This window comes from Sebastes umbrosus, chromosome 3 (genome assembly GCF_015220745.1).
Source record: "Sebastes umbrosus isolate fSebUmb1 chromosome 3, fSebUmb1.pri, whole genome shotgun sequence".
In the NCBI taxonomy this organism is placed as follows: Eukaryota; Metazoa; Chordata; class Actinopteri; order Perciformes; family Sebastidae; genus Sebastes; species Sebastes umbrosus.
The window spans coordinates 36,323,662-36,351,643 of NC_051271.1; the positions used below are offsets into that span (position 1 = coordinate 36,323,662).

The 27,982-nt window shown below is 42.5% G+C and overlaps 1 protein-coding gene across 2 annotated transcripts; it reads right to left on the bottom strand.

The window, feature by feature from the left end:
• Positions 1-70: 70 nt before the first annotated feature.
• zdhhc5a (zinc finger DHHC-type palmitoyltransferase 5a) lies at positions 71-27,911 on the bottom strand. Of its 2 annotated transcripts, none has more exons than XM_037763942.1 (12): positions 27,659-27,911; positions 20,700-22,904; positions 16,736-16,857; positions 15,194-15,351; positions 14,731-14,903; positions 12,951-13,053; positions 12,359-12,450; positions 11,949-12,075; positions 10,755-10,863; positions 10,489-10,598; positions 6,332-7,488; positions 71-3,220 (listed from the first exon to the last, which is right to left on the bottom strand). In XM_037763942.1, exons 2-12 carry the CDS (start codon positions 20,864-20,866, stop codon positions 2,986-2,988), a joined length of 2,553 nt encoding a protein of 850 aa, XP_037619870.1. In that variant the 5' UTR covers positions 20,867-22,904; positions 27,659-27,911; the 3' UTR covers positions 71-2,985. The 2 variants fall into 2 exon arrangements, 1 of the variants encoding a protein (XP_037619870.1); XR_005206134.1 differs by having other exon boundaries at positions 3,082-3,220; positions 6,173-7,488.
• Positions 27,912-27,982: the final 71 nt, after the last annotated feature.

Genomic DNA, 27,982 nt, shown 5'->3' on the forward strand with positions numbered 1-27,982 from the left:
ATATTAAAAAGTCTTCACGTATCAATAGCTATATTTCCATATAAATTCATATAAAACAATTTCAAATTAAATAGGTGACATAAAAAACACTTTAATTTTTCAAGGCAATTGCTCGAGGAATGAATTTTTCTAGAGAGACCGGCCCATCGACAACAAAAGGCTAAAACATGAGTTCCTTGTTCACTTTAGTTTCCACACGTTCTCTTTGTTCAAACAGACCACTTGGTCCACAGCCAAACACAGTGGCCTATAGTGGCTAGTAGTAATAGTAGTGCATGCTGCAGTCTGGTATGAACGCCACTTAAAAAAAAAGAAAAGAAAAAGAAAATCCACACTTAGAATCACATCATCCTGTACAAACATGGAATCATATTCACATCTAGGAATAAATCAACAAATGACTCAAAGAAAACAGGGAATCAGCTTCTTTTTTTTTTTTTCTTCTTCAAATGTCACATTTTTCATCCCTCCATCAAAAAGGCAAGTCAAATTCACGCGGCGACGTCGATCGGAGAGAGTTCGTGTGTGACCGTTCCCTCCGGCCGCTGGTAGATTGTCACAAGTCCATAATAGATCCTACTAATCGCTTGATTATTGACCCTCCTGTCGGCTCCCGTTGTGCATTTCCACGACTGACTGGAAGGCTGTGAACGAGACGATGGCCTCGAGGAGACGGACGACAGCTTACGAGGATTCTGCCATTACTGACTCCGTGCTTCACACACACACACACACAACACTTGTGTTCATGGTCCAATGAAATCGCTCCATTTGGTGGATTGCTGTTATCAAAAGTCGGGTTTAACTGACAACTGGGGCCATAACTTGTATTAACCATAAACATATACACAGACGCCGCACTGGACTCTTCGGCCCGTTGCGGCGATACGTCAACGTGGGCGCCATATTGGACCAGGCAAGACTGACCTGTAACCCTATACAAGTGAACGGGGGAGCTGCCGTTTTTCTGGATAAAAAGCACTATGAAGTCTACATTTCTCAACCGATTTCAACGAATCTTTATTATATTAAATGGTTTATGATCTACGAGGAGTAGAAAAATAAATTTTGTCTCCAGTTACTTAGAATCTGGATAGTTCAGCTATAATCGCTGCTAGACGCTCAAGAGACGGAGATGCTGTAGAATGACATGAACTGAATTATTGATGTGATAGAAAATAATTCATTCATCATAAGGAATTATTAAAACTCACGTTTGTCAAGTATGGCTTTGGCTTATTTTACTTGTTTAAGGTTAATACTTGTAGAGAGGTCCCTGTATAATAATATAATATCATATAATATAATATAATGTACAATGAAACGTCTTCCTCCGTTTTAGCGATCATGCTTTCAGTCTATAGGCTACCGCTAACATTGCTACTGTTATTACTATTATGTACTCACTAATAAGAGCAATCAGAATAACAGGCAAATAGTAGTACATAAATAAATAATGGTAACAATAAATATTAATATAATAATATTAGTTACGATCTGAATTTATTGAAATAATAGTGATAACACAGCAATTATAAAAAACTAAATAATCTAATAGCGTAATTGTTAACCAAGACATGCCATCAGTTTTATTGTTTGCATTATTAGACATATATCGTTTTTAATACGTATCGTACATTTCATGTTTTAAACACGATATCATGATAGATATGAACATCAATAAGCTAACATTAACTCATATCGATTAGCTAACATTAACGAACGTTAGCTAGCTCTCATCTGATGTTACAGAAGCAAACGTTTTGTAAAAATGTAACGTTAACAGCTGATTATGTGAAAAACGCTTAAAGGAGTTTTGAATAATTACATAATTGATTGAATCCCACCTTATCGAATGACAGGCTGGTGATCCATGAACTGGAAGCAGTGACGTTAACGTATTACGTTTTTCGGCATTATCTTTGAGAAAAGAAAAAAAAAAATTACAACGTTAACTTAACGTTTCGCCTCGTAGATCGTAAATGTTTGAATATAAAAACGACTCGTTGAAATCGGTTGAGAAATTTAAACGTTATAGTGCTTTTTATCCAGAAAAACGGCAGCTCCTCCGTTCACTTGTATGGGGTTACAGGTCAGTCTTGCCCTGTCCAATATGGCGCCCACGTTTGACGTACGATCCGGGAGTCAATGCGGCGTCTATGTGTATATATGTCTATGGTATTAACAACTAGCTATGACTTCATCCGATATGACTGATCACACATGTAGTTTTACACTAAACTGGTTGTCTATGGCAAGCCCTTAACTTTAAATGGATCCTACTTTGATTTTGATCGGGTTCCACAGACTGTGCATGAATGTGTTTTGTTATTACTATCATCATCATGGGGTTTTTGTGTTCAATGATGTTCCAAATGTGAGCGTGAAAATGTTAAAATATTAAACATCTGCACCAATTTTGACCTAAACGCAGCTTCAGTCCAAAAGTGCTGATTCGAACCTTCGTAAACTTACAGTCATCAAACCTCAGTCCAGAGCTCACTGGTGGGGATCAAACTCCTCACCCTGGCAGTGGTAATGCCTTGCGCTGCTATAGCCTACTTGTGTAATGGAACATCCAGACCTGACCAAGCTGGTGGCCTCATGCTACCTACTGAGCTACAGTCAGGATAAAACCCACAAAAATTCGCCAAATCATGGTTCTTGTTTGGTCCTGTGAGACCCCCAAAAAAATGGTCTTTTATAGCTCAATGCCAGCAAGTCCTGGCTTACATCAAGTCCAGGTCTTACTCTCAGTTATTGTGGTGGATGTCTGGAGGCAGGACAGTCCAGCAAAGTTTAGCTCCACAATCAACCAGCCAACGAGGAGCGACATCTGGACAAAATGGTTCAACTCATCCTCAGATGTTCAGGTCTACAGTCGGTCAGTGGTTTTGTTGTATTAAATCTCTCCCTCAAAAGGCAGGAGACAGCAGCACCTCCTCTTCTTCTCGTTGGTCCTCGAGCAGGGAGGCCTGTCGCCACTCAGACAGAAATCTCGTAGGTGGTGCCTCCGACGCCCGTCACCTTCTTCACCCCGCCACCCTGAGGCTTGTGGGCGGGACTCTGCGTCAATGCCGAGCTGGGATAAGCCACTCCGTGGCGGGCGGACACGCCGACTGGGTGAGAGGGGGAGGAAGGGGCGGAGCAGGAGGAGGCGGAGGAGAAGGGGTGGCTGCCGTTGGTCCGACACAGAGGTTTCATCTGGATCAGCTCATCCCTGATTGTAGGAAAACACAAAGATGATCAGGGTGACAGTTCAGGACAGGAAGTCCAGGGTTCGTTTGAAAAATAAATGGAGAACTCAATGACACTAACAATCAGTATTTTACCACTTCATTTTCCAAACAGCTGGCTCACTGCTACAATGCATGAGATATTACTACAGGTCTGAAATAGTCTGAGTTAATTTGGCCTGGATCAAGGGGACAAAATGACACACAGTTGCCTTTTAGCTCTGGTCTGGTTTGTGTTCACACCATGGATGTATAATGAGACCTGGATACGCCATTGATGTATTAAGAGAACTGGATACAGCGTTGGAGACGGGCCCCTCGTTCATTACTATGAAAGTTGCTCAGTGACGCATGAAGCCTAAGTGACTCGACTTCCAAGTGGAAAAGAACCCGGATCTTCCGCATCCATTGGGCCCATGGAGCAGGCGCAGTAGCGTCCGCTCGGTCACATGACTCGGTCACGGGGTCACAGCCGTCACGCTGTCGTCACGGCTTGCCAACTCCGCCTCCCAGCCCTCGCTCCAGCCTCGGTCTGGGTCTCATTCACATGAACGGAGGAAGGAAAATAACTCTGGATTTGGCTATTAGTGCGTTTTACAACTTTTAGGACCTAATGATTTAAATAAGGACTAGTAGAGTGTTCATACTGGGAAGTTCTTTTACATAAAAAAAAACAATTATCCACTGAGTTACAGACATCTCTTTCCTAATGTAAGTCTATGGGAAAAAGTCTTTTTGGGCCCAATGGCATCACGTGACGGACACAGAAGTTGCAGTACCGCCATTTGGCCGCTACAGAAGTTGGCATCAACGACCGACGCTCTTCCCGGGGGGTTGGTATGCGCCAGATGAGCAATTCTCAAAGGACTGAATAACCCAACCATGTTGGGGGTCCGGTATCCAGTTCTTATTATACATCCATGGTTCACGCTAACAAACCAAGACGAGTAAACAAGAAGTCCCACACACACTGACAGTTAACTCATTGATTGATTAGTTTTCATTACTGTGGGACGGGCATGTGACACACTGATTAATGGACTTAATGAACTGCTTCTGACTGTCTGATTGATCGGATGGATTTATATCTACTTTCAAAAAAAAATCCTGTGCTCGATTCATTTACGAGTTTGACCGACAGCTTTATCACGAGCCCAAACAAATCAAACTAAACGGGCTGAACGCACCAGGGTTCGTTTTTTAACCGAACCAAACAAGATAAGTGTGAAAGCCCCCTTTTTGTGTTTCAGCTTTAAAAACACCGTTCACAGCTGGTCTACACATTATATTCTCACTCCAAAACCTCGGTCTAAATGGGCTCACAGTCTGTATGTAACGTACAATCTCACTACAAGAACCACAACCACAGTTGACAGAGACAACAACGATGGAATGGTTTGTGCTGAAATGGACATTGAACTGAAAGCATCTCACCCAGTAGTACATGTCACAGTGTTTCTGTAATGCTAAAGTATGAGGGTTGAATATCAGACTAATCGTTGATTAGGATTTTTCGCTCTGCTGGAGGAAATGATTTTCATTTAATAGTTGATTAATCTGTGAACTGGAATACGCGCGACATTCAAACTCATTTAGTCATCAAGGCTCACAATGAAGACACACAATGAGACATCCCTGTGGTCTCAGGACCACAGCAGTAGGGCTGCACGATTATGGCCAAAATGATAAATCCCGATTATTCTGATCAATATTGAGATCCCGATTATTTATCACGATTGTTCATAGATTTTAGGGGGCAATATATCTTTATTGCAATTTCACATTTAAATAAACAGAGCGCTGCTTTCACTTCCATATTGTGCTAAGATAAGATAAGATATACCTTTATTAGTCCCCAACAAATTCTAAATATTATCCTTTTACTTTCTTATTGTCATCTATGGTGGTTATTTGCATAAAAACTCAAATGATTAGGAAATATATGATTTTATTTGAATAAAATATTTGCTTTGATTAAAAAAAAAATCTTGGCGTTAGTAGTTTTAATTCTATATTATGAGCTCCTCAGAGTTAGATTTAGGACGTTAAACAGATCATAATTCCCTCTTAAATATCTATTTTATATTGCTGTGAAAACATCTCCTTCAAAAACAACTGGATTTATTCAAGTTTCTCTCCAAGATTACATTCGAAACGCATCATGATAGCAGTAAAATCCATCATCGCGTAATGCATTTTTAATTGTTAACGGAGCTCTGAAACTCCGTGCAGTCGGCAGACGAGCCGGTCACTGTGATCACTCTGAGCAGCATCACGGGAATGAATTACAATATAATCAGTGTCTGATTAAGTTAGTTGTTCCAGATGTTGTTCCTCCACGGCGTATTTTGGACTTACAGTTGTAGCTTTATGTCTTCTTCACTCAAGCTGAAGAACTTCCACACCGACGACATGTTGTGTGTGTGTGTGTGTGTGTGTGTGTGTGTGTGTGTGTGACGTTACGGACTGTGCTGCTGTATGCCGACCATCATGTGGCGACTGCACATGTGTGTGACCGGCAAAGAAATCTGATATATGAGACTGCTGAAAACCGGCCGGCTGATTGATGGTGCGTTCTAGCTGTTAGTTTAGGAAGCGCATGATTTATGCAGCAGAGTTTTCTATGAGCGGAGCATTTTTAAACGTTAATATCGCAGTCGATCATGTTCATTTTACTTGTGGGAAGCCAAACCAGCCGTACCAGTGAGCGGAATGGACAAGCAACAGGGATGTTGGACAGGACGGAAACACGCACAGCAACATATCAGAAGATCAAACAGTTGAATTGTCGTCATGCAAAAGTTTGGTGGTAATAATAATTATAATGATCGTGTAGAGGACAAGAACAAACAGGCAGACCACAACAGCGTCATACACTACATGTAACATCACTGACGAATGGAAGAAGAGCCAATGGAAAAGAAGGAAGAACTCACAGGAAATCTGGCAGGAGGAGGAGGAGAGAAGGGAAGAAGAGGAGGAGGAGGAGCAGGAGGAGCAGTCAATCAGGTAGTCAGGTTTTCAGGCGGGCAGCTGGTTTTTTCGGGGTTAACAGGAAACCAATTGTCCTGACAAAAGGCGAAATTCATACTCACTTCGGCGCTTGTATTCCTCCTCCTCCCATCCCTCCACTTCCTCCTCCTCCCACCCCCGCCGCGTTCGCGCCGGCTGACGCAGAAGCCTTTCGGACCAGCCGGTACTGCATTTCGGCGGCGGCGGCACTCGAGTAAGAGAGCGACTTGCCCAGAGGCGGTGGGTGCGGGGAGCGGGGAGGGTGGGTGGTGGAGGTGGAGGAGGGTCCCAGAGGTGTGTCGGTGGAGCGAGTGCGGTAGGGGTAAGCGTGGTGTGGTGGTGCGTGAGGGGCGGCGAAGCGGGGAGGGCGGGAGGTAGAGGAAGAGGCGGAGGAGTGGTGGTGGTGATGATGTTGTGCGTGGTGGTGGTGATGGTGGTGATGATGTGCGTGGTGCTGGTGCGGGGGAGGCGGGGCAGAAGAGGAGGGGGGAGCCGGGGCCTGATTGGCGGGCGCGGGGTGAGCGCCGGGGTGGGGCTCGGCCAGCAGGCGCTCTCTCTCTGGAGGAGGCGGTGGGGAGGAGGACGTGGTGGAGGAGGAGGAGCGATGGAGGTAGGAGTGGTGGTGGTGGTGGGAGGTGCGGTGGTAGTGACGGGGTGACTGGGCGGTCTGGGAGTGCATCTCAGCATCTCTCTGTTGTGATGACAGGAAGGGGGAGCTGTAGCCACCTGCCGCTGGTGTGCAGGGTCTCCCGGAGGAGACCTCAGGGGCTGCTGAACCCGCCGCCACCCCTTTGTCGAAATCCTCACCACCTGCCAGTAGGCTGTCATACGACAGGCTCCCGTTGCGGGACGGGTGGTGAGGCGGGGGCGTCTGATTGGCTAAGCTCTTGAAGCTGGCCGAGGCGGTGGTTGCCTCGGAGACGTGGACGGCGCCCGCTGAGGTGTGCGTGGAGCTGGAAGATCGCGATGCCACTCCCGAGAGGACCGTCGGGTCAGAGAAGGAGGGGTACGAGCGTCCGCCGAGGGAGTAGCCGGGGATGCCTCCTCCTCCTCCTCCCCCCGCCTCTCTTCTCCCCTCTCTCCTCTCCCCACCTCCTCCCACTCCCACTCTGTCGGACGAAGTGTCCCTCCGGTCCAGGCTCGGCTGGGAGCGGAAACCGGGCTGCTGGCTAGCCTGAAGGAGGGAGGAGGTGGAGGAGGAGGAGTCCCTGGCACTGCCAACACTCTCCCCTCGACTTAACTGGAGGAGGCAGGGGGAGGAGGAGGAGGAGGAGGAGGAGGAGGAGGAGGAGGAGGAGAAAGTGAAGGGAAGGTGAAGGAAAAGAGGGTCAGCAGGAAGGAAAAAGAAACAACAAGATGCTGAGCAAATAGGAGTAGAGACCAGTATTGACATCCTGACACAACACCTCAACTGTTGCTGTCGGCAATATTTCTTTGCTAGACAGGATATTGTCGCTTTACAGATACTGTTGGTCTTAATCTTCATGTACATATTCAATATGTTTACTTTGACAGTATCGCCACACAATGCTAAGATGAAGGAAGACCATAGAGAGATGAAGGCTCTGCACACTTATGTCCAATGCAAGTATCTAAAAATGAGGCCAAGCTTCCGGTCACTGGACCTTCATCTGAGCAATCAGGACATGACTTTCTATTAGGGGTGGAACAATACGTGTAACTGTGTTGAACTCTTCCGTACCGGACGTTCGGTTCGTTCCGCGACCGAAAGAACGTATATTGCTATGAAGTGAAAGTCAATTATACGTTCCATTGCAACGCCAGCGCCCAGCAGCAGACCTACGCCTCCGCCGGCTTGGATTGTAATTGATTTGACTACCATAATGACGCCTACAAAGTGCCGTACAAAAGTAAAACTAAATTATTTCTGTTGTATTGTCATCATTTTAATCTCTCTACCGAAATGACCTGTGTTGAACAATAAAAATATTATAAATATGCATAACATAACAACAACACAACAACTATTTACTTACTTTATTTATTTATTTAACTTCTTGGGTGTATTAAAAAGGTAATAAAAGTGATGAATTACAGCCAATATATCCGTTATTACAGCCGCACACAGCTAGCAGGAAGCTGAAAACCGGATATTAGGGCTGTGTATTGGCAATAATCGGATAAAATACGATACGTATCACGATTCAATATATTGCAATATATCGAATCGCTGGATTATATAGACAATATTATGTTGTGTATAATTAACCTGATATCAATATTTCATTTTTAAATATCATGGTTATCGTCAATACCACACCCCTTATTTACTTTACTTATAAATCTAATTCTCTGTGTGGCACTTAACCAAACAAAATACCACAAATGCCAACAGCATTGTAAACGATACAGACTGATTAACGCGTATTTCTCGTGGCGTGCAGTCGCTGAATTCAAATAGAAAAAGCTTTTATAGTTGAATTAAAGGTTACCAGTAAATCTCCACCACCTGCTGCCAGTTCATTATCAGCTGGTAGAGATTTAAACATCGTAGCTGCTGACATACAGGCCGCCTGCACTTACTGTAAGCATCACACAGCTGTTAAGTCTTTCTCTATTTGATATCCTTATAGATTAATAAATGAATTAAAGTAAATAAATAGATTCCCTTTTGTCCTGATAAAGGTCAAGTGAATGAAAGCTGGAGTTAATCATTCATTACAATGAAGACATACAGTAATATCCCTCATGAATTTAAAAAGAAACTATTGTCCAGACTTAAGTTTAACAGAAATAATGAAAAACAATCATTGTGTTGGTACTCTTATAGGCAGTAATGACCTCTTTCTGAGTCATCAGGAAACGTTTTCTCCATACGAGACCATCAAAATTAGATATCCAAAGGTACTTGTAGGACACTACTGAAACAAGGAATTGCTAAATGGAGGTACATTTGAGCTTTTAATACTGAATCTGAGTTACAGGGGAACAACGTCTGGAGAGAATCTACAGGAGACACACTTCTAATCAGGGAGAAATGAAGGAGAATCAAAACAATATTTGTATACGGTGTGTGCTGGATTGACAGGTGGGAGGATGTGGACCAGACATGGGTACAAATACTGAGTAGAACCGACTTATTCTGTACCAATCAATCCAGATGTATTCAGGTATAATCCTTTGATTCAAAACACTAAAATGACTTTCTCTTTATCGGCCTTAAATTGACTCTGTCAACAACAGTAATGCCATTAAAGACAGGTGAATCTAGTCACTTAACCATTATAAATATGTTCAAACAGTATTTCACCCATGTTCAGAGCAAACAGAAAAGGGGGGTGGGGACAGGAAACAAAGTGAAGACGAGAAGGAAAAAAAATGCTTCGAGAACAATCACTTACTGATACTGATCAACAGAAAGCCACTGAGAAACCAAACCCACATGACCCGACAGGAAATCAAAAGAAAAAAAACACAAACAGAAAATGGAGATGCATTAGATTGAAATCAAAAAAGATAAAAGAAGCAGAGACGGGGACAATCTCAGCTCAGAAACATACCGTACATACACACAATGCTCTTTTTAAATGGGAGTGTACGGCTGAGATGTTGCTGCTAGGTTTATAGTGCGGATTTGGAGTCCACGAGCTTAGTTAATATGTCCAGCGAGGAAAAAACCTCCCCAGCATGGGCAGCTGTAGCTGAGAGGTAAGAGCGGGGTCGCCCACCGATCGGAAGGTCGGCGGTTCGATCCCCCCCACACGTGTCGAAGTGTCCTTGAGGAAGATACTGAACCGTGTGAATGAGTATTTAGATTAGATCCTGATGAGCAGGTTGGACACCTTGCATGGCAGCCTCTGCTTCTATAGTGAAAATAAACTATTTTTCTGGGGACCCCCTGGAACTCGCTCAAGGACCCTTGAGGGTCCCCAGACCCCTGATTGGGAACCATTGGTTTAGAGACCTGCATTTATTTTGACAGGCCGTTACGTTACTTAGACTATCGCACATTCACACACTTTACTTTTTTTGGTCAAGCTTCACTGACTTACATTTAAAACTAGATTCAGAATACGTTCAGAAGGGCCTGGCGACACCGATGGAGTTTGTCCTTATCTGAAGCAAGGGTCTAAAGACAGAGGTTGTCGTAACGTCCTACAGATTCTAAAGCCCCTTGAGGCAAATTTGAGGTATTGGGCTAAAATAAAATTGACCTGACTTGACCATCCTTGTATCTCACCTGGCTGTCTCTCCTGTTGTGTGTTTACGTGTGCGTTACCTGGTTGGCGTAAGCGTGCGTGAGCGCTGTGTGGTTCTTGCCGGGGCTGTAGGTGGGCCTGTATTTGTACATGGTGGGGGTGGGAGGGGCTTTGTTCAGTAGACTGCAATCTGCAGGAGGGTGGGGAGACAAAGAATAAAACAAATGATTACTGTGAAATCAACGTAGAATCAGATCAATGTGTCGTTTTTACAACAAGACGTCGAGACAAAGTGTGCGGATGGCTGGTGACAGTAAGAGCATAGCAAGAAGTTAGACAGTATTACCCTCAGTGTTTCCTCTGGTGATTCCAGGATAGCGGAGCTCTGGTTTAGGAGGAGGAGGAGGCTCAGCGTCACACGACTGGCTCTCCATCATCTCCAGACTGGACTTGGACTGGATAGACGAGAGATAGAAAGTCAAAGAATCACATTCAGTTGACTGAGAAGTATGAGATTTTCATTTTTCAAGCCTCAATTTTGAGATAATTTGTCACATTTATGACTTTTTATGGGAATTATGTCCAAATTTTGACATAGTAAGCCAAAGTTATGAGATATTAAGTCTAATTTATGAGTAAAAATGAATCATTAATTCCAATTTTGCAATAAAATACACTTCTATTCCTATTTTTGGAGTGGATCTTTCATTAATTGTGAACGTTTTCAGGATGCACTTCTTTACACGAACATGAAGGGAAAATGTTGACGTGTTATCATTTTATAGGTTACTATGCAATGGTTTTACTGGTCTGGCCCACTGGACACCAAACTGGACTGTACGTTTGCCACCCCTGGCCGAGCAGGTTATACCAGCTACCTGCACATTTACTACACTTTATTATACTATACAGATCAAGCCCTCTGGAAATATGTAATTTTGCAGTCAAGGCAATTAATACAAATTCAATTAAAATACTGCAATATTAGTAAAAGCTTGCAATTTGATGCAGTCACTGCAATGTTTCTACAGAGATAGATTGATAAATTGATATATAAAAATGAAAATTCGAAAAATAATAAAGTTTTAAATTAACACCGTTTCCCCCCCCACAAACATTTGAACATCGCGGCAGTTTCTCAAAAATTAACAAAAAAAATTGCGAATGACATCACAGTAACTCAGAAAAAAAATTCAGCAATTCAATCAATTTTTGGCCACGATAACCTCCGAGGCCCCGTTTGAACCGACTGATGTGTGTGTTTTTGTATTCTTCGTTTGAAGCATCACAGACCGTCTGGGCTGATGGATGTGGTCGTCTTACTGATGTGACTTTAGAGGATTTCTGGCTCTTACATTTCAAACGGCCTTAAACCTCTCGTTGCCATCTGGACCTGCCTATAAGCAAACTCACCAAGTGCAGATTTGAATGAGAAGCGTAGCGCCCCTTCCGCAGCACGTGTTTACCGACAGTATTTAAATCAAACCAAATGATGAGAACACTGCGGTATTTATGAGCACCCGTTCCCCTCTGTTCTTACCCGGTGCAGGTCTCCCTGTATGCCGTTGTCCAAGATCTTTGCAGCCAGCTGGGCCTCTGTCAGCTGTGGCCGCAGAAAGGGAGGCTGCACACACACGCTCTGCACACACTTCTTTCTGCCCAGATACCTGCGGAGAGCACGGAGACAGTGAGTGTCCGTATCATAAAGACAAACCACGACACAAGTACACTTGCACTGAAATATGCTACTCATCAAAGACTTAAATACTTGCGAATACTACCTAGCAATCACATTTGCTCCCTAAAATAATGAATGTTTTGTCTATGTTATTGTGCTGTGCAGTGTGTACTGAAGCATGTTGATGGGTTTTGGGTGCAGACATGCCTTTGTAAGGCGATGTAATGCTTATGAACAACTGAACAGATAGTTAAAAAAGAAGGAAAAAGCACCTGGGTGCCTGTGAGCTGCAGAGGACATGAGAGACATTCTTCCGACAGCCATTGGTGAAAGGGTTAACACCTCCTCTGAACTTCCCTGTTACCTGGAGAAAGAAAGAGACACCAAGAGAGGCATTGAAAAGATGAGAGGGAGGATGGACAAAGTATAGAAGGTTGTTAAACATGTCACCACTTTATTTATTATTTATTATTTATTTATTTCATTTACAAATTAATGCAACCTGATTTAAGGCACGGACTCTAAATAAGTTCTAAATAACCTCACTGATATTGAAATCGTTCTAATATTTGTAAAATGAGACGGTGGGTCATTTGGGGCAAGTGGTGGAAAAAGCCCCACCTGCTGGCAGAAAAGAAAAAAAGTGAGGTTTAAGAGGTACTGAGTAATTTAGAAATTACTTTAATTCTGGATTAATGCGAGATAGGAAAAAAAAAAAAAAAACTTGGTTGCTGCTGTTATTTATCATTATTCTACAATTTTGTAGAACAATTTCTATAACTTGTAATTTTGGACTGGGCCCCGAGAGGCTGGTCACTTTTACTTGTCACTGGTGCACTCGTACTGAAACACTGAGTTTCCCACCTGTTCGTTGGTTGTCCTGCCTCTGGCCACAAGCACTATGTGGAAACCAGTGAGGCCAGCAACAGGGATGAAGAACAGGCCTGCAACACACATTACAGCCAGCCTGAGAGCACAGGATGGGGGGAGTCAAGGAATATCTTATGAGACCAGATTAAACAGACAGAAGAAGGCCCACAGAGAATACTTGAATAGATTTCGTTTGATTTGGATATTTCTTGTGTATACATGGACAGTTTGGCCCTGTGGTGGTGTTTAGTAGGGGGTGTAACGATTCATCTACTACATCAATGTATCGATTTATATTCCTACGATCCAACTACATCGATACGTACTCGGCAAGTTGTCCTTCACGGGGGAAGTATATCGATATAAAATCGATTTGAAACGCAAAAAAAAACAATTGTATCGATACTAAGGATTTGCACCTTGTATTTAAGGACGACAAACGTTATATGAAAGTGTTTTTTAGCACTTTTATTAGTAAAGGTCGGCACCGGCCTGCATGCTGCCGGTGCTGCGAATGTAAAGGAGCCGGTCGGCAGAGTTTCAGACGCTATCAATCCACCTGACGTGGGCGACTTCACCCACATCTGCTTTCCCTGTGCGCTGTCGTTTTTTCATTCAGAGAGAATGACTTTCCTTTCCCCGTCGTGATATCTATGTGCATGCAGCATCAGCCTCACGTATCCAGCCGGAAAGTAGACGGTCCGCGAGGCAAATTATCACAGGAGTAAAGTAAAAAAACAAAACAGAAATTCAACTAACGTTAGTCTAACATAGTTTTAAAATGTTGTTCCATATGTTTTCATGTGTGAAAAGACCCCAAATGAACACTGTAGGTGGACTACTTGATTACTATAAGCAGATTATTTATACAGCGTTTGTAGAGGAATGATTCTGTCCCAAGCTGTTATATCACTATCAGCTGTTTGATCACTATCAGGTGTTTGATCACTATAAGCGGTTGATCACTGTATTATTGATACCGTTTATTTTAAAAATGAGGACAGAAGCAGCAGGTTAAACCACTGTTCATTTAACTTGAATAGAAGTTGGTTTATTATATTTTTTGTTAAATATTGCTCTGTCTTGTATCTTGAGAACTGAATCAGCAGGTCCTGCAGCTGCACTTTTTATTATTTCCAAATAAAAGGTTTACGTATTTGCCATTAATCGTTGTTTACTTGTTTATATCCATAATTAATTCATCCCTGATTCCCTTACAGGAAAAACATTGAGGACTCCTGACCTGCACTGTCCAGTATCAGATATTTATTTCACAGTCACACTGATTGAATTTTTGGCAAAAAAAGTTACTGTATCGATTTCAAGTCATTGAATCGTATCGTATCGCTCTAGATGAGCCAAATATCATCCTTGAATCGTATCGGAACCACGAAAAGTGATACGTATTGTACCGTTGTAAAAACGTATCGTTACTCCCCTGGTGTTTAAACACACAAGAGTTACCAAAATAATCAGAATTCATCATGGAAAGCTGACAGCCTGACATTGACACGTCATCAGGACACAACAACGTGCTCCCTAAAACTGGACGAATAAAATCTGTTGAAGCTGGTTAGCAATTCCTTAAGGCAAAAAAGTACAAGTTTCATTACTTGTCTCAGAATGTTGAGAGAAATTCTCCCACACCACACTGAAATGAATGAATCAACCATAACGACGTGTTGAAGCCAAGGAGGACCTTAACTGAACAGTATCTGCAATCTTAAAATGGATAGGAGAAAAGAATGCACGGGGAAGAGATCTTAAAGGATACGTGACGATGGCGTGCAGGCGGTCGATGTTTTGGCGATGGTAGAGGATAAAGAGCAGGCCGAAGCCAAACACGGCCATGATGTGAGCCGTCAGAGACATGAGGAAGAGGAAGAAGTAGCGGTAGTTCCTCCTGCCGATGCAGTTGTTTACCCAAGGACAGTGGTGGTCAAAGTCCTGCATTATGAGGGTTAAAAGACACTGTGGTAAGAAAAGAAGTCATGGCTTTTTTGTCTGTACTTTTCAACATGAATACAGTTATCAGAAAGCGTTGTATCATTCCTTACTTCCTCATACAGCAGCGGCAATTCACATTTACATTACACTGTCTTGCCACAACAGATCCAACACTGACACTCTTCTCTCCAACCAGGTACTTTGAAACATCATTTTATTCAGAGACGGCGTCCATTAATAATGTCGGAATTTATCATATGTAAAAGGTGAATGGGTGTGGATGAGCAAACCTCGACACAGTTGTCACAGACGGAGCAGTGGGAGCACCGTGGCGGCCTGTAGAAGCGACAGGTTGAACACCACTTCATCCTGACCTGGATCCCTCTGATCTCCACGGTCTTGTAGAGGGGAGCACGAAAATCATCCTCCTTGTCCTCGTCCTCCTCAGCTGCAGGGACAGGAACAGAAGACACACACACACACACGTGATCACACACACACAACCCTGAAATTTAACAACATTTCAGCCCTGACATCAGATTACATTACACACCTTGACCTATTCAAATCCCTCACCCTGACATGATCAGTGTTCGGCAAAGTTTTTGTACCATTTCTCATTAAAACTGTGGCACTAGAATAACAGTTCACATGCTCAATATTCCTACATAATACAGCAGAAAATCACTGATTAGTGCAACATCTGATGATACAGATCCTGCTTGACCCTATTTTCTCCTATACTGGATCAACTACAGGCCAATTAGTCATAGCTGTACATCAGTTAATATGACTGATGTGAGCTCTGATCACATTTAAAAATCAAACCAAATCAAATTGTGAATTGTTAACTTCTGCCTCAACTCCTCCTCTCCTTACCGATCCACCAAGAATCTGCTTGTTGGACACAAGCGAAGGAGTTTTTTTTATCTTTTTGAGGCTATAAAAGCCGTTTCACACCGAGCACGGATTTTTGTCCGAAAAATTCCCACGGAAATCTATTTAAAAAACTGATTTTGTGGGTTCTTATGAATGCTTGCACGAAACCAGTGGAATATTCGTGCGGGGTACTTCCATTTCAGCGTATTTCAGCCTGCGGAAATATATGTGTGTTCCAAGTGATGTCATACATCCAGGTATAGCTCCAGGTAGCTTTGCTGCCAAAACGGCAGAACATCTTATCAATTTGATTTCTCAACACTCAATATTGTAGGAGATACACCGCAACGACTACCTCAACAACCAAATAAATGACAAAATATGGCGTGAGATCGCCCAGCAGCTGGGATACGATTGAGATGGTGATGTAGCTGATATGCACTTGCTAACATTATGTGTTGGTCACCGAACGGGGCTAGCCACAACAGCTTGCGTTAGCGTCAAATTTGGGATCTGATTAGTTTATGTATTGTGTAGTTAATGTAAGAATATTAGACATTCTGTGTCTGGATATGTTTTTTGTTATGTGGAATGGAGCACTTTATAAAATTAGGGATTTTTTTTTTTTTTTGTGACGAAAATGGAACATGGCAACGCAGATAATTCACACCGGACCCGTTGTGCATAGTTGCCACGCGCATCCATATTTTCGCACCACATTTTTTGCATCACATTGGTGAGAAACGGCTTTTAAATGGAAATCAATTTTTGAGGCTTTAACAGGGAATCATCTTCATGTGTGGATAAGCGAGAATGTATACACTTTGGAAATGAAGCCAAAAGGCAAACTTTAAATTTTGTAACGACAGCACACATCAACATACAGTATTTAGCAGCCTGTTTGGTGACACATGAACAACACATAGAGTACATTCAACCATCCGTGCTCTCACCTCTCGGGAAGATGCCAGGGTCCATGAACGTGGCCATGCAGAAGTTAGCCAAAACAAACAGGAAGATGACTCCATTGTAGATGGGCACGGCTACCGAGAAACGCTCTGAAAGCCACGGACACCTGGGACATGAATAGAGAAGGACAGTGCCTGACATTCAGTTGTAATCAAAGTGATGCTGCGGTCACCGGAAGACCAGCTGCAGCAGCACATTTTTGGTACTTTTACCGACTGATAATTATAAACATTATTAATATTACCTGAGAAAAATATTCCTGTTTTGGTGAATTTTTAGACTGATGTGTATTTTCTCAGGTACATCCAGGACAGAGAGGTCCAGGGCATTGTTCTCCATATGTGGTGTTGGATTGATTGGGTTGCAGATGATTTCACATTAGCCTGGGTTTAGAGTTGGTTTAACATTTTTATGGCGCCGTTACCACAACAAATGTCCGTAAGCTCAAACTTGCGAAAGTGTAGGAAGATTCAAAGTGAGCTGAATCAGTGATCAAGCCTTTTAAAAAGGCTGGTGGGTCCTTCTAGTCTTTTATTTTGTCAAAGAACCCCATGAAAAGACCAAATCAAACAGTGTCCGTCTCTCAGTACTCTGACTGCCCTACCGTCTGTGGCATTCGGCCTCATTCGCGCAGATCTATGAAAGTGGCTCACACCTAAAAACATACTTATTCTAAATTAAAAAATAACAAGCATATCAAAATGAATATGAAGCATACTACTGCTTTATGGTCTCCAAGGAGTTTTTCTTTGATATGTTTGTGTTACTCCCTCATTATTATTATTCGATAATTGTTGTCAGCCTTTTTCGTGTAGTGTCGTATTAATTCACTAGTGAGACAATAAGAGGAGGAAGTGTGAGAGTGACTGCAGGGATACAAACACCAACAGACTCGGGGAGAAAGAAACAGTGAGAGACTGGATAATGGGCTTTTGTCAGTGTGACAGATGTTGGCCTATTTTCTCCTCACTAATCTGAAGCACAGAGCTGACCACACACACACACACATAAAGTGATTCGATTTTCTCACATACGCACACACAAACACACACAGATAGACAGGCATGCGCGCACTCATTCACAATCTGACTTTGAGGTGTCAGCAAGATTAGTAATGACAGTCTCTAACAACTCATACTGTAGGGCTGAAGGCCGCACTGAGGCCAGAAATCTGAAAATGCTGTTTACATGTGAAAACGACTTAAGTTCAGTCCTCATGACTGGTTTCAGTTTGTTTTTGTTTTTTTAACGTTCTGCATCCATACTCCTAAACTATAAAGCCAGTTAAATGATCCAGGCTTTATCTGAGGACAGACACAGCCTTCTTATGGTCTGGACAGATATTACTCTTCTGTTTGTCGGCCAGCTAAAATTATATCCTCGGGGTTAAGGCGTCGACCGTTAACTTCAACATCCCTGGTTCGCATCCGGCCGGAGACATTTTGTCGTTCCACATCTCTCTTTCTTCCTCATTTCCTGTCATCGCTCTACCGTTGCCATCGAATAAGGCCCCCCCCAAAAAATAATTATTAATATTAATCGAACTATCTTTTTCATTCAGCTGAAATAGGCTGTTGTGTTCTTCAATCACAGCTTGAGGTCTGATTTGTTCTCGGATGAAGTTATCTTGAATGACGGTGCGCTCTTATTTTCAAATAAAGTTAAAGGGTGGGTCCATTATATTATTATTATTATTATTTTTTTTTAGGTTTTTCTATTATTCTGTAGCTTAGCAGTGGTGCTCCTTATGTATTCAAATCAGAGCATTCAAATTTTGGTCGAAGTAATGTATGTTTTAGCAACAAAATGCTATTTTCCCCTTGAAGTGTTAGGTTCCCCTTTAAAAGGACTGGTAAAATTGTAACTCACTGTAGCCATGCGAAAGTAAACAGGTCTCAATATTTTCGGCCAACAATTTCCAACTCCGTTTACACAAACGATGCATACGACAGTCTCTATTGAACTACTGGTGGAGTTAAGGCAACACGGAGGCCATATCAAACAAGGCCAGCATCTTCAGGGCTCATAAACACTATACATAGTAGTAGTAGGCACTTAAACTAAAGTGTCCATAAATTACTACGGTCTCCAGGGCTTTAAGGCAGCTTCCTGGCTGAACAACGAGGGCATAACGTTAATGTCCATCGTATTAATGTTACTATAACTAGGTACACCTAACCTGTAAGTCAGTTTCTGAGGCTGTTGAGGTCGGACCTGTGCCTTCCTTGTGCGTCCCTCCAACCCCACACTCTCCATACCGGGAGCACATTCATTTTTTTTTTTCTTGTGAAGGACTTTGTGATCTTTTCTATGAGCGGTGCTACACTAAGAACTAGAAAATGGATTAGTAGTTAATTAGAACCTGTAACAGTTGTGAAACCGAGACCAGAACACAAACGTCCAGAGTCTCGTGTCGCGGTTCCGTCTTCCATAAGGACACACACACCAAACGATTCACTCACTCACTTGGCGCTTATACTACACAACTTCAGAGTGGGGATTCAAGCGACTTAAGTGATAAAACGTGACTTCAGAAAAAAATAAACATGGAGGCAGATGGCTTGTTGGTCTGTTCTATACAAGTACGCGGTGGATCCGGTTGGTGACGCTTTATGGATGCAAATAAGGGTCATTAATATTTTGAGCCTGTGAAATGATGTTCACAGCCTTCAGTTGTCACCTTTAGATATAATTTGCACATAATAAACCTCACTGTTGAAAATATTCCTGTACAAATTTTAATTACACATACACATAATATTTCTCCAGCTACTTTTGACATGTGTGCAAATTATATATTTTTGCGTAAAACCTTTCTTCGGTAACATTGTGGCAAAGTGGCAATCCAAAAAAATATGATTTTGAATTTCTATTTTGAGTGAAAACAATGGAAATGTGCTGAGAGTTCAGCAGTCTGGAGTCGTTTTGTTGATACATGAGCATAGAAATAGAATAATAAATAGAATCTCCCTTGTTGTTGTTGCATATTGATTGATGGATGGATGGATGTGATGATATTATTGGCTGAAATTGGTTGGCAGCCTTCTAGCTTACGTAAGCAAATATATTTTGTTTTACAGGAAGAAAAAAAATTATTGGATTTTGATACAAAAATAGGAAGAAATTGTTTTTTTTGTATATTGTTAAATAGGTGCACAATGTCACATTATGACCGGGGAGGTGATCTCAAAGGATTAAAAATAAATTTTTAATTTCATCTCGACTTTAAGATTATGTCTATGTTCACTGTGACATATGTTCATTTCCAGGTTCATACTTGTATTTTGGGTTTCTGCTAGAACATGTTTATATGCTTTAATGTACAAAAACGGTCTCATACTGTCTGTCTGAATGTACCTGTATTCACCTTCTGTCTGAAAGACTCCGTTTTAGCGCCTGTCTCTTTAAGCCCAGTCTGCTCTGATTGGCTTGCGAGAAAAATTTGGCGCACCTTTTCAAAAGGTAGTTCTCAAGCCAAGGGTGGAGATACTCAGATGGGTGGCGATATATTCTACGAAGCCCTGCATGCGACATACAGTAGGAAGGGGAGCCAGATCTGAATGGCTTGTTGAATCACATGTTTTCTGATCCAGGCAGCCCACAAAAGACCGACTGGGTTGTCTTATTTCATACTTTGTGGGTTGGTAGGCACTCCGGATATCCAAATGTTTGTGCACAAGCATTGAAAAAGGGAATTTTTCATGATATGTCCCCTTTGAGAACGTGTTACTCTGAAAAACAGCACGAGAGCTGAACAATCATGTGTCAAGTCGTCACCAATCGAATCAAACAAACTCAGTGTAGAAAGAACCAAGGCCCTGGTCTCTATTATCACATATATTATGTTTCTTATGAAGTATTTAATTAAACAGTCATTTCATTCCAGCTTCTAAACAGGCCTGTATGTATGTGTGTGTGTGTGTGAGACTATGCACTGTTATCACTTACGTGAAGCAGAAGAAGAGCGTGGTGGAGCCGACGAGGAAGAAGGTGGCTGCCGACACCGGGACGTAGCGGGAGGGTCTCAGGGGTCTGCTGGGCGGGACTGTGCCATGGGGGAGGGGTGACGAGGACGGACCCCGCCCTCCGCTCTTACTACTGCTGACACCTGGCATCACTTCCTTTGCGTAGTGGTGTGCGTGTCTGTTCAGCAACTGCTAGCATTCAGAGTTAAAGTGTTCCTTTACGTGTGGTGTATTGAGTGTGTGAGTGTATTTGTAGTTTGGGTGGGGGCAGAAATGATGGATGGCAAAAAAATAAAAAAAATGTAAATGACAGATAGAAAAAGAGATGGAGGGATAATTGAGGAGGGCTTCCTCTTTCGCATGGACAAGAGGAAAACACTCCTCGGCTTCACCACCCTGAGATGGGAGGAGGAGCGTTTGCTTGTTTTCTAAGGTCAACCCTGATCTACTGTGTGTGTGTGTGTGAGAGAGATTAAAAGAAGCTTACAAGTCTCTTTGCTGTAAAAGCCTTGTTTTGCCGTCAGCCAGAAAACAGGTGGGAAGGCGGAATGAACAAGTAAAACCACTGATTGTAAAAAGGAGAAGGTGTTTTGACAGCTATCTCTTAACACAGTTGCAGGTAATTACACAACACTAGTTTGAGTCTGTTCCACCCAATATGTCAATTAATTACAAATACAAGCCAATAGAAACTGATTATTCTTACAGGTCTGTTGGAGTAAAATCAGTCTAAAAAGAGGACATCTGCTTGTTGAATAAAGGCTTGGTGAAAAACATGACAATAGAGCAATAAAAAAACATGGCTGTTATTGAGATATAAAAGAAAATTTTGGACCCCTTCCATTAAAACATAATAATTCTTAATAGCTGTTAAGTGATTTGGTGCTGCGGAAGTCCAAAATCACATCCTGACGGACAGAAAAAACCTCAGCTGAACTGATGAACCTGATGTGAACCGGTTTGATTTGATTGGTCTGTAAATGGGAGTTTAGTGAGGTAAAAGAGTTGGCAGAGGTAGGCCTGTATTGGTAAGAGATGGACCTGGACAAAACAAAAACAGCAAGAAATGAAATGAGGCAGAAAGAAAGAGAAAATGGGAGTGAAAAGCTTGAAAGGAAAAAAAAAAAAAAAGGCCGGGATGATAACTTTCCTCAGCTTAGAAAAAAGTGCAGGTCGAGACCTACAAATGGGAAACGGGCTTGTTTGTGCCAGCAAAATGTGTATGGAGATTTCCTTTCACTTCAATTCAAAGTTGTTTTTTTTAGCACCCAGATATCAGCGGTCTGGGCAGCTGTAGCAATATGAGAAAATGTCGTATGATTAAAAAGTGACAACCCCCTTGCTCTCTGCTAGAGAAGGAGACAATTTGCCTTCAGTCCAGGACTCGTATTAGAAACAGCAGTCTGTTAACGGGCCAGTGGAGTAGCCTGGTTTTCCTGTGTCGGGGCATCCCTAAACCCCGCCGGTGGCTGATTCACACCAGCTCACCTGCCAGCTGCACCAGGGATGTGTTCGGAAGACAGGAAGCAGGAAGTGGAGGTGTGGTTCTTTCCAAAACATCCATTAGTATCCATGTAAATTAAATTTTTTTAAGAAAAAGCTAAACAGTGTTGGCTTGGAGGAGCGCTCGGGGGATTATGGGTGAATAGATAATGGTGTTATCTCATATATCAGCCAGCAATGGCGGCGTAGAAAAACTCCACGCCGGTCTCCTTGTTCCACTGTGTTAGCGGACGACCACGCCTGTTACTTATGTAACCGTCAGCGTTCCAGCTTCGGGCCGTTTTCTGTTTTGCCCTCTTTTTTTCCAGGGACTTCCAGGGCCTTCCCTCCGCTTCCTACCCCAGAGGAGAGCACTGAGGCTTGGTTAACATACTCCCACAACAATCCCTTGGAGGATACAGCCTCTACAGAGCAACGTCCTAAAAAATTACATCAACAAAAATGTGACAAACTGTGGCTTTTTATGTGTGTAAAAGATGGAGATTCCTAGGGCTATTGAGATGTGTCAGGTTTGAAGCATCCTTCTGCGAACTCGAAAACAGGACCCGGTGCTGATCAGTGGCCTCCTCGATAGCTGAGTTTGATCGCTTTGCATATATGGACGAAACACAACTTCAACAGGTCATCTTGCGTCACCAAAAAAAAAAAAGGGTATCCAGTCTGATGGTTGGTCAGGATGCTCCACCTACAGTAGCAATGAGAAGAACAAAGGTTGTGTGAAGATCAAATACTCCAGTATTCAGTATTATGTCTCACTTGACGCGCTAATGTTTAATATATAAATATATAAATGCAAGTCCAAAAGTGGTCACTACGATCAAGTCACATATATTCATGAACTAATCATTAGTAGAGTAGTTAGATAGTTAGTTAGAGTAGGATCTCCCAGTCTGTTCTCTAGAATCTCATCATTATCTACTATATAGTACTCCATTAACAATTATTAGAGAAGTACTCCTTAACGACAATCATTAGCTACTGTACTCTAAATTTGAGTGGGAGTTACTCCACTAATGGTTCACTAGCAGTTAGATCCTCATTTGTTTTTTAATTACATAATCGTTAACTAATCATTGACTAATCATTACCTACTAGAGGTGTAACGATTCATCTACTACATCGATGTATCGATTTCTATTGATACGATCCAACTACATCGATAGGTACTCGGCAAGTTGTCCTTCACGAGGGACGTATGTCGATCTAAAATCAATTTGCAAGGTAAATAATCGATTGTATCGGCACTAAGAATTTGCACCTTGTATTTAGGCACCACTATCGTTACATGGATGTATTTTTTAGCACTTTTATTAGTAAAGAAATGTTAAACGTTACTCCGGTTCACTCTCCCTGTTTTATAACTCCATTAACATGCACCAGCTTGCCAGCTCTGCAGCGCAAGCACGTGCGAGTGTGCATCGATGGCGTGCCGGGACTCCTCGCTCTCTCACCCAGTAGCGGCGTGGAGGGAGACGGGCACCGGTTTGCGTGAGCTGCTGGCGCTGTGGTGCAGAGGAGCCGGTCAGCAGAGTTTTAAGGCGCTATCAATCCACTTGATGAGGGCGGCTTCACTTGCTCAATTCATTTGCTTTCCCCGTGCACTGTCGTTTTTTCATTCAGAGAAAATTACTTTCCTTTCCTTGTCATATATTATCAATGTGCACGCAGCATCAGCGTCACGTATCCAACCGGAAAGCAGACAGTCCGTGAGGCAAATTATCACGGTAAAGTAAAAAAACAAACAGAAATTCAACTAACGTTAGTCTAACGTAGTTTTAAAATGTTTTTTCTGTATATCTTCATGTATGAAAAGACCCCAAATGAACACTGTAGGTGGACTAATTGATTACTATGAGTGAATTATTTGTATAGGAATGATTCTGTCCGAAGCTGTTTGATCACTATAAGCGGTTGATCACTGTATTATTGCTCTACCGTTTATATTGAAAATGAGAACATTTAACTTCCTTCGCGACAAGTTAGTATGACATGGCTGGTACCAATGGATTCCTTAGGTTTTCTAGTTTCATATGATGCCAGTATCATCACTCTGTGAAGATGCGTTATTAACACAAACACTTTTGCTCTACAAGGCCGAAGTCTCATCAGAACTACTACCAGCCTCTCTCCCTCCTCTTTGGTTCATCACAGAGCGCTCACAGCTCAGCAGCTGAAGCTGTTCGCAGGGACACAGACCGGCAGAGAGACACAGTCCCTGTGAACAGTTGTTCACTTCATGGACTCAAGGCTTCAACCCTTCAATCAATAAACAAATGAGTGCACCTGTTCAGGCTAGGCGTGATGGATGGACCTGTCCTCCTACAGTTTATCTGTTACTGCTGCCCCATTCATCAGCATTAATTGCTCGCTCCTTCTCTCTGCCTCAACCTGTTGATGTTCACGGCAGGGTTCACTGCACGATTATGGATAAAATAATGATCACGATTATTTTTGACCAATATTGAGATCACGACTATGTTGTTGTTATTTATTTATCTTTTATTGACAATATGTTAGTATTGTTCACACAAAAAAACTAGAGTAACAGCTGATTAGTGAAGTTGAAATGAGGAGTTATCTGATACGATACCTCCTCATTTCACTACAAACACCTAAATAAGGTGACAGCAGGCTGGAGGGAGATTACCAGGAGATCACCTAAAAGTTTATTTAGGCTACCGTTGGCTGTATTGTATGGCATTTTCAGTTAATATCGCAATATAAAACCTGTGTTTTCTGTTTAAGAAACACAAACGTCGGGTGGTTACGTGTCCAGTCTGATCTGGAGCTCACAGCTGATAGGTACTAGGGATGCACCGATACCAGTATTGGGTATCGGGTCCGATACTGTGCTCATGTACTCGTAGTCGCATGGTCTAGTGTTAAAAAAGTTTTTAAAAAGAATCGTAATATCGAGTCGCATATTAAAAAATCGCAATACATTGCGAATCGCCAGCCAAGTATTGTGATAGTATCGAATCGGGAGATAGGTGTATCGTCCCAGCCCTAGTACCAAACTGTGACCCCAAAACCGAGGTACATACCGAACCGGGAACTTTGTGTACCGTTACACCCCTACCATTTTAGAATGGGCGAACATAACACATTTGTACTGCATGCAAAAAAACGACTTGCTTTTTTGCCCCAAACTGCATTTGATTATCATTAAGTGGGCATGTCTGTAAAGAGGAGACTTGTGTGTACCCACAGAACCCATTTTCATTCACATATCTTAAGGTCAGAGGTCAAGGGACAACCTTGGAAAATTGGCCATGCCAGTTTATCTTTGGAGCGTTATTTAGCCTCCTTCCCGACAAGCTAACTTGACATGGTTGGTACCAATGGATTCCTTAGGTTTCATATGATATACCAGTATCTTCACTCTAGCTTTAAAACTGCCACAGCCTCTGAAAGACATGTATAGCTGCTAGTCAGATTTTTAAGAGGTTAAATGTGTGTATTTAATTAATATATAATCTTTATTTCGTACTGTTCATTTATTGCATCAATAATCAGTTATCATTTTGTCACCCAGTAATACAGGTAAGCATCTTTTCTACATTTGACTTACTTTTAATGTTAGCCTATTGTATCTGTATATTCATCTGTATGTATTACACAATTACACTGAGATTTGAGTAAAACATCTTGGTCATACCATCGTGAAACGCCAGTGTCTGTGGTCATTTTCTACCCACTTTCATGACCTTAAATCAGTAGCCTATTCAAACCAAACAGTCTTCAAAATATGGATTTCAGAGAAAATCTACTCTTCGATTGGACTTAATGAACACAGGCTCAGGTTTTAGTTGTGGAGGGGATTTGTAAAGTGTGATAGCAATCACATGCATCCTGCTACGCAAACTGGCAGGAATACATGACATCACTTGTGGTTTATTACCCAATATTTGCCTGAACAGTTGGCAGGCGGCCATGTTATGACATGTCAAGGCCAAAAATCAAGGTTTGCAACTCTGTCAAACGGACCTGGTACCTCCAAATGGCATGATGCCCAATACTGAACATACACACACTCCTGTACAATAAGGGATACATCTGCTTTTGACATGCTAAAAATCTAGGATTGTATTTAAGCCAAACATTCAATAAATCCCAGCCTATCACATTTAAAGACTAAACATAATGAGGTGGTTTACCTTGATCTCAATTTACTCAAAAATGTACATTGCAGAGGAATTCTGAACACACACCACCTCATTTGCATTTCCCCAAGCTCCATAAACATATAAGATATGTATTCCCTCATTCAACCATGAGTCCTTTCCATGTGATCTAATCAAAACTGTGCATCCTTACTCCCATCAGGCAGAATCTCTACCCTACAATGCTGGAAATGCTAGAAAATCCCCGGACACAATGGCACCTTCTTACATCTAAAAAAAGGAGCCTACAACATTGCACTTACACTCATAAATCCTGGGTGTGTAAGGCAGCTGCAGTCACGGCCAGCACCGCTGTAACCACAGCAGTTAGAGCATCGGTATATGCACTAAAAACCGGTCAAATCATGCCGACAACCTCATTCCATTTGTTCCCCAATTTTGGATTGCCATTTTAGTGACATTTTGCAGCGTTGGTTTGAATGGACTAGCTTGTGCGTCTCAAATGCAGGCAGATGATGATGATGTGTAGATACAGCTGAGCCGGGTGTCACACACACACACACACACACACACACACACACACACACCCCTATACTGGCCCAGCAGCGCTTGATTTGACAGCACCAGTGGACACGATTTTAGCCCGGACAAAGATGTGTGCCATTCACTTTCTAAAACCGGAGCGTCACGCCAAACTACATGTGAAAATCTCACAATTTAGTGTGTCGGCTGTGATTAGCGAGTGTACACGTTTCACATTATTCATTAAAGCCTTCTCTCCATCATCGCCTGTAAATCGGCTCGCACATATGACGGCGTGCAGTGCGGAAACAGCCCGATCTCAGCCGTGTGTGCAGAGACATTCAGCCCAACATTATGACAGCAGCGTTGAAGAAGCCGGGGTGGGGACACATAGTGGGGACACATAGCGAGTGATCATAACGTTACAGGAGGAGCACAATTAAGCCCACGATTACAATGTGTAGTTTCTATATGAATGCTGACTGTAACGTTGTGGCGTGTCTCCATAGCGATGAGAGGAGAGTAGGGTGGAGGTGGAGGTAACCAACGTTAGCAGCACGATCAATGATCTAACGTTAGCTAACAAGACACAGGGGACGTGTATTAAAGCATTAGATTACACCAACACAAAGACGACTCGTGGTTTAGACGAGAAGTAAATCATGCGTGTGACTGTGTGGCCCAGTAAGGGACAATAACATTAGCTCGCCTTAAAGCTAACGTTAGCCAGGTCTGCTCCGGTTTTAACGGCAGCCCTGCTGACACCCAGCAGCAGGCTAACGACTCAGCTCACCTGTGAGAGGAGGTTTTATGTATTACAGTTGTTCTGGGTCCAAACACGGTGAATGGGATGTTGCCAGGTCCTGGTCGTGTTAATTCCTCTCAGCAGAAGACAAGTCCTTCATCAGTTATTATCCACAGTACTCGTTGAGCGGTGCCAGCTGAGCTGTCCGGGGTGTTGCTGTGAAGGCTAGCTAGCTCTCTCCCAGCAGCGTCAAGCTAACACGGCTAACGTTACATGTTTGGCTATCTAGCCACGGACGTCTGACTAGTGATGTGTCGTCACGAACGAGCCGGTTCAAAGAGCCGGCTCTTTTAAGTGAACGATAAGAGCCGG